General features: G+C 56.8%; 4 protein-coding genes across 4 annotated transcripts; all 4 read left to right on the forward strand.

The window, feature by feature from the left end:
• Positions 1-39: 39 nt before the first annotated feature.
• Positions 40-5,346, forward strand: DQ04_06451000 (hypothetical protein; the record flags this gene model as incomplete). Its single annotated transcript, XM_009314703.1, has 1 exon — positions 40-5,346. One exon carries the CDS (start codon positions 40-42, stop codon positions 5,344-5,346), a length of 5,307 nt encoding a protein of 1,768 aa, XP_009312978.1.
• Positions 5,347-5,960: 614 nt separating this feature from the next.
• Positions 5,961-7,358, forward strand: DQ04_06451010 (hypothetical protein; the record flags this gene model as incomplete). Its single annotated transcript, XM_009314704.1, has 1 exon — positions 5,961-7,358. One exon carries the CDS (start codon positions 5,961-5,963, stop codon positions 7,356-7,358), a length of 1,398 nt encoding a protein of 465 aa, XP_009312979.1.
• Positions 7,359-7,387: 29 nt separating this feature from the next.
• On the forward strand, positions 7,388-7,717 carry DQ04_06451020 (hypothetical protein; the record flags this gene model as incomplete). Its single annotated transcript, XM_009314705.1, has 1 exon — positions 7,388-7,717. The coding sequence occupies one exon, from the start codon at positions 7,388-7,390 to the stop codon at positions 7,715-7,717; it is 330 nt and encodes a 109-aa protein (XP_009312980.1).
• A 722-nt stretch (positions 7,718-8,439) lies between these two features.
• DQ04_06451030 (putative replication Factor A 28 kDa subunit) lies at positions 8,440-9,255 on the forward strand (the record flags this gene model as incomplete). Its single annotated transcript, XM_009314706.1, has 1 exon — positions 8,440-9,255. One exon carries the CDS (start codon positions 8,440-8,442, stop codon positions 9,253-9,255), a length of 816 nt encoding a protein of 271 aa, XP_009312981.1.
• Positions 9,256-10,083: the final 828 nt, after the last annotated feature.

Below are 10,083 nucleotides of genomic sequence, written 5' to 3' on the forward strand. Positions count from 1 at the left end.
CGGGAAAGCGCTGAGGCAACGTTTGTAGCACTCAATGAAATGGAGGAAAATCTGCGCCGCTTGGGCCTACGCGAGGAGACAGGCGTTGCCGCAGGTGACTCCGCCCGTATGAAAGGCCCGCAGGAGTACATTGCATCGATAAAGGCAGCAAAGGAGGACGCAATGAAGCTGCGGCACGAGAAGGAATACCGGCAGTTCGCAGCGGAGGAACAGAAGCGCGAGAATGAGATGATGCTCTCTGTCGTCAATAAAGAGAAGGCGCTGCAGGATGTCATAAAAAAGGCGCAGCTGCTGCTCGAGCGGGAGACACAGAATGCACAAGAGGTGACATCCAGGCGTGTGCGCAAGAACACGGAGCGCGTGTTGCGAGCAGAGGAGCTTCAAAAGCAAAATGTACTACGAGAGCGGGTGCATGAGGCGCTGAAGAGCACGTTTACAAGTGCCCCAGTTTTTCTGCAACTGACTTCCGCAGCTGACGAGGACGCGAGGGCGGCTCGGAAAGCACAAAAAGCCAACGCAGCGCGCGAGTACTGTCACAGCATCGCTGCCGGCGTGGTGGAGCTGTCACTGAAGGTGGCGGAAGGCGTGTATACCACCAGTTGCCTGAGTGGGGCGACAGTACACCGCATGTCGCGGGATCTGAGTATGACGCAGAGGCGTGCGTGGATGGACGAGCTTGTCTTCCCGAAGAAGGCGGCCAAAACGATGAGTGACGTTCTCGCCACGACTACTCTGCGTGAGCTGCGTGATCCGAATTACAAGAGCCACAGCAACCATAGGGAGGAGACGGTCTCTTCGTCCCACGTGATAAGTGAGGCCGGTGTGCGGGAGGATGCGGAGGATTCTCGCGACGGCGTCGACGGTGGCAACCGCACAGCAGCGACGGGGGAGACCATTATTGGACGTATCGCGGAGATGCAGATGAAATACGAAAAGGGTCTTATCTCCCGCGGTGTGGCAGATGCGGTGCATATCATCAGGCAGGAAGAAGAAAAGAAACTCCGCGTCGCCCTGGACGAATTGCGGCGTCAGCATGAATCTCAGTGTCACGAGGAGGCTGCGCCTGGCTGGATGCATCGTCTGCCACCCGCCGGCTGCTTTGTGTACGGCGACGAGCTGAGTGGTTTGAAAGTGCTTGCCGACACACTGGGCAATGACAGTACGCATGACGCGCCGCCGTCGCAGACCAAACGACGCGGGAGCGCCGTTCTACAAGCGGACCTGCAGAGGTCGCTGCAGGAGACGGACGCCAGCAAGTGGGAGCACGGGCCGTACCGCATCCTCGTTCCTGCTATGCTCATCCGCACACCGCAGACAGCAGCAGGACAAGGAGGCTGCGGCAGCGGTGGCGGCTCAGCAGCAGCTGGCTCCAAACCCACGAAGGGCGGCAGCACAGTTACATCCGGCACCTCTCGAGCAAAGGAGAATAAGCAGACAGAGGATGCGATGGAGTCAAAGCAGTACATAGATGCGTTGTGTGATGCCCTCACGAAGGAGCTTATTGCGGTGTATCAGTACAATCTACAGTTTGTGGCGCGCAAAAACTCCAGCTCGGTGAGCACTCCTCTGGCATCCGCCGCGTCGGTACGAACTCTATTTCTTATTGGATTCCCAGAGACAGAGACGTTTTGGCGCACTCTACATCAAAAAATTCACGTCGCAGTTGAGGCTGTGGAGCAGGAGATGAACAAGGCGCTCAAGGGTGAAGAGGTGAACGAAGAGCCGCACCCGCAGCCGCTTCCGAAGATGAAGTCGTCGTACAAACCAGCAGCTGGGCAGGATGGTGGCGGTAAGACACGCAAGAAAAACTCCAAGCACCTGATGTCTCCCGGTGGGGGGAAAAAAAGTGCCACTCGGCCATCCGTGACGTGGAATGAGGAGGACCTCACGCCACCACGCTGTCTCGTGTACCCGCCGCTCTGCCTTCTTGGTGTGTTTCTGCAGTACGATGTGTCTGCGCGCTACAGGCGCATGCAGGCGGCCTGCCAGTTCAACTCCCCGATCTCACAAGGGCAGCGCAGCAACAGGAGGGTGACAATCGACGACGAAGGTGGTGTAGACTCGTGCGCCGAGTGGTCAAAAGAGAAACTCCGCCATGAACTTATCCACCAGGACCGCAAGATGCGACATTGCTGGGAGGCATGGTGCGCGAATGTCAGCAAGCCGTTCGCGCCACACGAGCCCGAGATCGAGAGGGTGTTTTCGAACGAAAAACTCAAGAAGCGTTCGCGCCCCTCGCTGATATTAAAAGCATGCGAGCCTGTGTCGACGAACCTTGCTGCACCGCCCGCTCTACTATCACTTCCCTTCCCGAAGGTCCTCTTTTTCCTGCGCAAGGAGGACACTACGCTGGAGACAAGGCTCGACCGGCCTGCGGAGTCCCTCGTCACCGCACTTAAAGCTGTGCTGCACCCCACCGTGCATGGTGTCACGAAGAATGAGGGCCTAGTGCCAGGGCAGCTGACAGCCCCGCTGCGGCTGAGCGACTACCGCTTTCCCCCCGCCACGCTCGCACAGCTGGTGGCGATGCATCAACAGTTCCACACACGGTGGGATGAGACCGCCGCCGCTGTCACCGCCACTACCTCTAAACAGCTTTCTAGGGAGGCGAGCGGCAAGGAGGGTGAAAACACGGCGGTTGCCGAGATGGAGATGCACCGTGCATTTCGTACCTTTTCCACGGATCTGCTGCGGTTTATGACGCACCAGTTATTTCCTCCGTCATTGTGGACATCAACGACGCAGCGCATGGACACCGCTCCAGATGCTAGCGGGAGCGGTGGTGCTGATGTCTTTGGCCGCACTGTACACTTCATGTCGGTGGACGGAAACTACGACAGTTCACGTGACGCGCTCTACACACTGCTTGTTGATGGTATGTCTAGGCTGAGTGCCACTTCTGCACTACTGCTGCGCTGTGCATTGGATGTGGCGTTAGCATCAATGGGCGAGGCTCTGGAGCGTCTCTGTGTCTGGGTGCACAGCCATATTGTTCACGCCCCAACGTTCTGCCCAGAAGCAGAAAAGAATGCTTTCACACCCACACCCACATGCGCATCGCATGCAGCTGACGTAGCCACCCCAAGCAACAACAACGCCATTAATCACATCACTGCTAACACCATTTCCTCGCTCACCGATCCTGCGAATGCCGCTTCTTCCCCTGTTAAGGCAGAGGAAGTGCCGTTGCCTGAACGAATTGCGGCTGCTGTGGAAACCACGAAGCAGTCCTTCCTTGCCACGGTGCCCCGCCTCACCTTCGAAGAGGTGCAGGCAATGGTGGAGCACTTGGACGGTCAGGTCGAATCATTTGCCGAGTTTCAACGTGTTCTCTGGTTGTACGCGTCACATGTGCATGCGACGGCATTGGATTGCTTTCGCGTGTTTGTGCGAAATGTTAGCACCACCATCAGCAGCGGTAGCAGCGTGAGCCTCGAGGGATCGGGGAGCATAGAGGCAATAGCCCCACGCGTTACGGAGGTGCTCTTGGCGTACCTGCTCGCCTTCGCACCGGAAGAAGCGGGCGAATGCATGGATCGCCTCACCACCAGCAAGCCAATCAGCTCAAGTGCGATATCCGTGCCGATTGGGCGTGTTGTGGCCGCCATTCGGGCGTTGCGGCGCTGCTGCACAGTGGCTGGATTCTGTGCAGCTCGTTGGGTGGATGCAATGTACGCCACCGCTCTTACAGTTTCTCCTCACGGCAGCTTCCCAGCGCACTGTCGCCCAACTGATATCACCGACATCTTTACACCACCTGTTCTCGTCGCACAGGCAGGCACTGCACCGCCACCTTCGTTGATGCTGCAGCGGCTGTCAAAGATGACTCCTCCGTTTGGCTTCACCCCAGAGGAGGAGCGTGACTGCTGGTACGAAACAGAGATGGAAATTGTTCTGCAGCACTTTTCCATGTACCAAACACCGATGCTCGAACAGGAGGAGTTTTGTCACTGCTTGCTGCAGTCGCAGCTGAGCACACTGTGGAGCTGCCTGCCACCCAAGGTACATATGGTCGCTGAGCGACTCGGCATCTCCCTTCCCTTCCAACCACGCTTTGGGTGGGAGGATGGGAAACAGACCGATGAAAGAAGTGAGGAATTTTCAGGCGTGAAGAAGGTGGTGTCGTGGTGGTCGATGGCGCAGTGTATTGAGAGAGGCAAGTTGCAGGTGGTGACAGAGGAGATGGCCGTGCATATATTCCACAGAGCAGTCCGATCTCAGATGCATGCCTTGCCCAATGAAGGGTGCTCCTTTGACGTTGCGACAATGCCCCTGATGCCATCTGCATCGGCTGAGACGGTACCGGGGCAAAGGAGCGAGCGACCCATGTTACACCTGCGCGAGTTCTTTGCCAGCATCGTCCTGCAGCGGCTTTGTTTCGCCGACACAGAAGCGTGCCCGTGCCGTGCAACGGCAGCACAGGAGCCGTCAACGATGGAGATACGCGCTATGGTGAAGTCACTGCCGCGTGCGGTACGGGAACAGGGGTGCGGTGACGTGCCCGGTACGGCACCCATAACGGCGCGGGATTGGAAGCGCATCAAGTGGTGGAACTTCTTCCCTAGCCAGGTGCGTGCGAAGTCGGCAGCGTTCATCCAGCGATATTTGCTGCGTATTCTCACGGTGTGCTTCGGGTTTGTCAATGGGGAACTATGTTCTCGCTGTGTGCCGTTCCTTCCCGATATGTTGTCCATTGTGGCGAGAACAAACGGCGCGCAGGCGACAGTGGAGCGTTACTTTCACGCGCTGGCCGCCCTGAATGTCTCACGCAAGAAGAAGCTGAATCACTCCCAGAAGACTGATAATGCAAGAAATGCCCCTACAGATGCTGCTAATACTGCAAGTGTTGCTCCTACTGCTAATGCTGTTGCTTCGTCATCGGTCGGGGAATCAACAACGATATCGGACGGGCCGTTAATGGTCTTTGACATCATGTTGACCGTAGAGGAGGCTCTGTTTTACTTCCAGCGTGCCAATGAGGCAACACTGCGCGGCCCTTGCGCAATAGGCGTGGGCCACGGATTCCCCTATCAGCGCCGTGAGCAGTATTGCGCCGGGCATCATGAAGATGATAACACCAACGTTGAGGATGATAGTCTGCTGCTGCCGCTTGAGGCGGAGCTGACACTCCTGCTGGAGGTGGAAAACTCTGCAGCGTTGTCCTTGCCTCTGTTGTGTTCCTCGCACTGGGGGCAGCCGATCACGCCGAGGTTGACGGTAATTCCACCTGAGCCGAGCATACCGGCGGTGACAAGAGGCAGTACGGCGAGGATAGAGGAGAAGGGAGCGAACGCATTCCAGATGTCCGATGTGCCGACCGAGTGGACACTTGGTGCATTCATCTGAGGAGAAGGAGTGGGAGAAATATTACCCAGAAAAGCAGAACCAGCAGCAGCAGCTCATTTCGCATACAAACAAGAGAAGGAGCGGAAGCACGAACAGCAATGTTGCATGAGCGGGGATCATGTATGAATGTACAGGACGAACCAATCAACATATTTTTCCCATTGTGTCTTTTTGGTAATGTGAAGCATGCGTCATGCGAGATACCATGATTTAAAAGGCCCCTGTTTTACCGAATAGCGCAATAGAAAAATGCAGACGCCTTTCGGCATTTCGTTGTCCACTGTTAATTATTATTTTTGTGTTGCTTTCCTTTTGGCTTTCTATCCTTACCGTTCTAAGGTTTTTTTTCCCCCCTCCTTTCCCCCGCCCTCATTACGCGTTTACGCGTAGCGCACAACAAGGGGAAGGAAGAAGGTGAGTGAGTGTGTGTGTGTGTGTGTGTGTGTGTCTGTCAACCTCACCATCGCGTGGCGACGACACAAAGACCCCCCAACCACAAGATAAATAGGGAGAAGAGGGGAGTGTAGAAACTAGGCAAGAGGGAGACTGCAGCAGGGGAAGCTCCGGGGGCTCGTTGAACCACAGACGGAAAGGAAAAAGAGGGCAAAGACGTGATGGAAAGCTACAAAGATGTGATTCTCAGCCAGGCTCCGGCCATGTACGACAAGACGGCGCGCGCCCCCACCATCTCACTGGAGAACTACAAGGGCATCCTTCTCTGTGCACGCCCAACAAATCTCCCACACGGCCCGTCCACGCAGCTGCGCAGCGACACTGGGGGCCCCGGCTGCCTCGTAACCGCAAGTGGCGAGCCCGTGCCCGCGTTTGTTCCCGGCGGTGCGACGGAAAAGCCGGCGGGGCTGGGGCCTTCTGCCGAGGACCGTGCAACGATGGAGCGCAACAACCGCAAGCGGCTAGAGAACTACAAAAATCACCGAGCGAATGCGTGCACCGTGCTGACGCGTCACCGACGCTGGCTTCATAGTTTTGCACAGCAGGTGCGAAAGATGAAGGATGATGAGATACAGCGCGAGGTTGATCTCGCGCGGCGGGCGGAGCTGCTGCGACAGCAGAGCGCGCAAAGACACGCCGAGGCCGCCGCGTGCAGTCCTTGTGCTGGAGCGGGTGCAACAGCAGCAAGGGAGCTCCAGCAGCAGCAACAACAGCGACAGCAGCAACAAGCTGCCGCTGACGGTGAGCGTGCCGCACCATCTTCCGATGGCGAAAAGAAGAAGGGCAAGAAGAAGAAGAAGCCAAAGTGGGCTCTCACTGAGGACGAGGCGCTTGAGGATGAGCTGGAAGGGGCCAATGACCTGCTGGAGTTCGCCAAAAATCTCGACTACGAAAAGTTCATCAGCGACTACGAAGTGGCGGGCGCCCTCGCCATTATGCGAGAGCGGGTGGAGGAGATTGCGCGCGAGAACAACTGGAGCAAGGAGGCAATGGAGCATGCTGCGAGCGAGTCTGCCGATGACGGGATGGAATATGAGGACGACATGGAGGGCAGCGAGGCGGGCGCGGCAGGCAAGGAAAGGCCGCGCAGAGAGTATGAGGCGCACCCGCAGGTCATCTCCACAGCAGCAGCAGCAGCAGCAAGAAAGGCGGCGCCCTGCGGTGCGGCGCAGCACGAGAAGGGGTGGGACGCCTCCAAGAGCGTCGGCGGCGTACTGCGGCGCGCCATCTTCCGTGACACGCTGGTGCTGGCGGAGCGCATTCTCGCCTCCTCCGCGTCAATGCAGAAGATTCACACCAAGTTCAGTCTCGCGCGTGTGCTGCAGAAGTGCGTGCTGAATGGCACCGATGCGACAGAGGCGATGCAGAAGCCGTCAATCGGCGGCAGTAGAGGCCTCGACGCGGTGCCGCGTGTAGCGAAGGTGCACCCCGACGCGACAGGATTGGAGACGGGCGATAGCGGCGCCGATGCGGGCTCGCAGCGGGTGTTGGTGGAAATGCAGCGCTCAAAGGAGCGGACGCAGGGCCTGCCTTACTTGTATCGATGCCCAGCCATTTAGTTGCCTTGTTTTTTGTATCGCTTTGCCTGATGAAGATGTGGAGGTGGCGGTGGGGCGGTCGAAGAGGAAGTCAAATATCCAACAACATCAATGGGAGCAGCAGCGGCAGCGTGCGTCTACTGTGGATGATAGCACGGCAGATTCACGATGTTATTTCCCTTTTTTGTGTGTGTGTGTTTTCCGTGGTGGAGCGCACGGATGTGAATGGTGTGGAAGAGACGCGGTGCTGCTGCCACACCGAGTGGCGTTTTGAGTGCTGCCTCTGCCGCAGCGCTCTCCTGGTGGCGATGTATGTCTGTGGGCGCTTGCGGGCACAAGTGCCCAGTGCGAGGATGGAGAGAGAACACGAAGAGGAATGAACAGAAAGAAAAAGAAAAAAAAATGAAAAGAGAATGAACAACTCCCCCAACAACAACAACAACAAAAAAAAAAGAAAAAAAAAATCAGCTTGGCGACCAATGTAAAAGAACGACAAGAGGAAGTGGGGCTCGCTAGAAACGAATACCAATATATCACCTTCTCCCATGAGGATTCAATGCGCAGCGTGAAAGTCTGACTTGCTGCCTCTATTTGTGCGGCTGTGGTTTGCTCGTGTGTAGGAGGGAGGGAGGGAGGGAGGGAGGGAGAGAGGGCATTGCGAGAGGACGGGTGAGGCAAATGAGAGCCCCCTGCAGTTACTTTCATACGCACACGCAGATGCACGTGATTGGGACAAATAGACCCGAAGCTTCGGGCAGCTTGTCGAGTTGGGAGACGAAGTCCTATTGGCTCTCATTGCACCAAGGTGGCTCTCTGACTGTTGATGCTCTTGGTATCGTTTCTCTAAAGTGTAGGGGACTATTGCCGACTACCTCCCGCACATTCTTTTTGCCCCAACTCTCTCTATCTCTCTACCTCACACACTCATGCGCTTAACTTCTGGGCTCAACGCCGATTGTAGGTTTTATTCCCTGCATATCGAGAGCGAAAAAACAAAACAAAAAAGGAACCAACCAATGAGCTTGAACATGTACGGCTTCACTGGAGACGGGGGCAGTGGCCCCAACGCCGGCGGTNAACAAAACAAAAAAGGAACCAACCAATGAGCTTGAACATGTACGGCTTCACTGGAGACGGGGGCAGTGGCCCCAACGCCGGCGGTGCGGGTATGGGTGCGGCGGCCAGCAATAACAGCACCGGTGGCGGAAACCAGCCCCAGCGTCGCATGCACCCGATCCGCCCGGTGACGATAAAACAGCTGCTGGAGGCGCAGCGCGTCGGCGAGGGCGTGATGGTCGTTGACGGCCGCGAGGTGACGCAGGCGACCGTTGTTGGCCGCGTTATTGGCTACGAGGACGACGACGCCAATCGCGTGAGCGGCGCTCTCACGGCGAAGCATTACGGCTACCGCATCACCGACGGCACCGGCCTCGTGGTGGTGCGGCAGTGGATGGACGCCGACCACAACGAGGAGCCGCTGCCGGTGCAGTGCTACGTGCGCGCCTCCGGCACCGTGAAGGTGTGGCAGAACGCACCCATCGTCACTGGCACCGTGCGCCTCGTCTCGGACTGCAATGAGCTGAGTTATCACTTCCTCGACGCCATCCTCACACATCTGCGGCTAACGAAGGGCAATAAGCACGCCAAGGAGGACGCGGTGCCGGCGGTTAGCAACAGGGCGAGCACGCTAGGTGTGCAGAACATGTTGCCGGGTGGGGATGGCAAGGTGTTCGCGACAGATGTGCTGCTCAACGCCATTAAGCAGAATGCGCGTGGGGATGTGGGGCTGACGATGGACGAACTCACCGCGGCGGCGCGGCAGTTTGGCTTTAGCGTTAGCGATGTGCGCGCCGCGCTGCGGACGTTGGCCGCAGAGGGGAGTGTCTACCAAACACACGACAACCGTTTCAACATTTAAGCAGTGTAAAAATGAGGATACAGAGACGGAGCGGAACGGAAGAGAGGAGAGGTAAGATAGGCAACGGCACAAGAGCGTTGGCTGTTGCAGCAGTAAGGAGCGAAGAGGAGACAATGAGGCAGGGGGTGAAGGAGTAAGAATATATATATATATATTTATAAACACATACATGCATACAATGACCAATAGATGGTGCGCATACACAATAACCATTCAGACGTTTCGAACTGCTCTTTGTTTGGGGGAGGAGGTACCGAGAGGAGAGGAGAGGAGACGCTACGGGGTGGTTTTCTCTCGTTTCTCATTTCCTCACACCACGAAGAGCGTGGCACACAGAGACAGATAGACAGCGTTGTTCGTCGCCGTGCACGTGCACGCGAGGGAAAACACAGCGAGTCTTGCACCGCCGATGATGCGCTGCAGCCCGTCCTCCTAACCTCCTCTGATATTTCGCTTTTTTTTCACACTGCAAAAGAGTATCTCTTCTGCTCGGATTACACACACACACTGACCGAGAGGCATTGGTCTACGCAACTCATCTGAGGCACACCAACTCTCTTAGGTTCCTTTCATTCTCTTTGCTTTTTTGCGCGTAGTCACGGAAAAGGTAGAAGGACTCTCACTTCCACTACTCGTTTGATTCGGAATATTTGCTTCATAATCCATGATGCGCCGCGTTGCTAGCCAGCTTCTCTGCACCGCTGCCGCCGCCCGGTTCGCCGCGACGAGTGGGGCGAAGAAGTACGACCTGTTCGGCTACGAGGTGGACACCAACACCGCGCCGTGGATCGAGAAGATCAAGAAGTGCAAGTACTACGACGAGGCGGG

Source organism: Trypanosoma grayi, assembly GCF_000691245.1.
Source record: "Trypanosoma grayi strain ANR4 Tgr_645_V1, whole genome shotgun sequence".
Taxonomy (NCBI): Eukaryota; Euglenozoa; class Kinetoplastea; order Trypanosomatida; family Trypanosomatidae; genus Trypanosoma; species Trypanosoma grayi.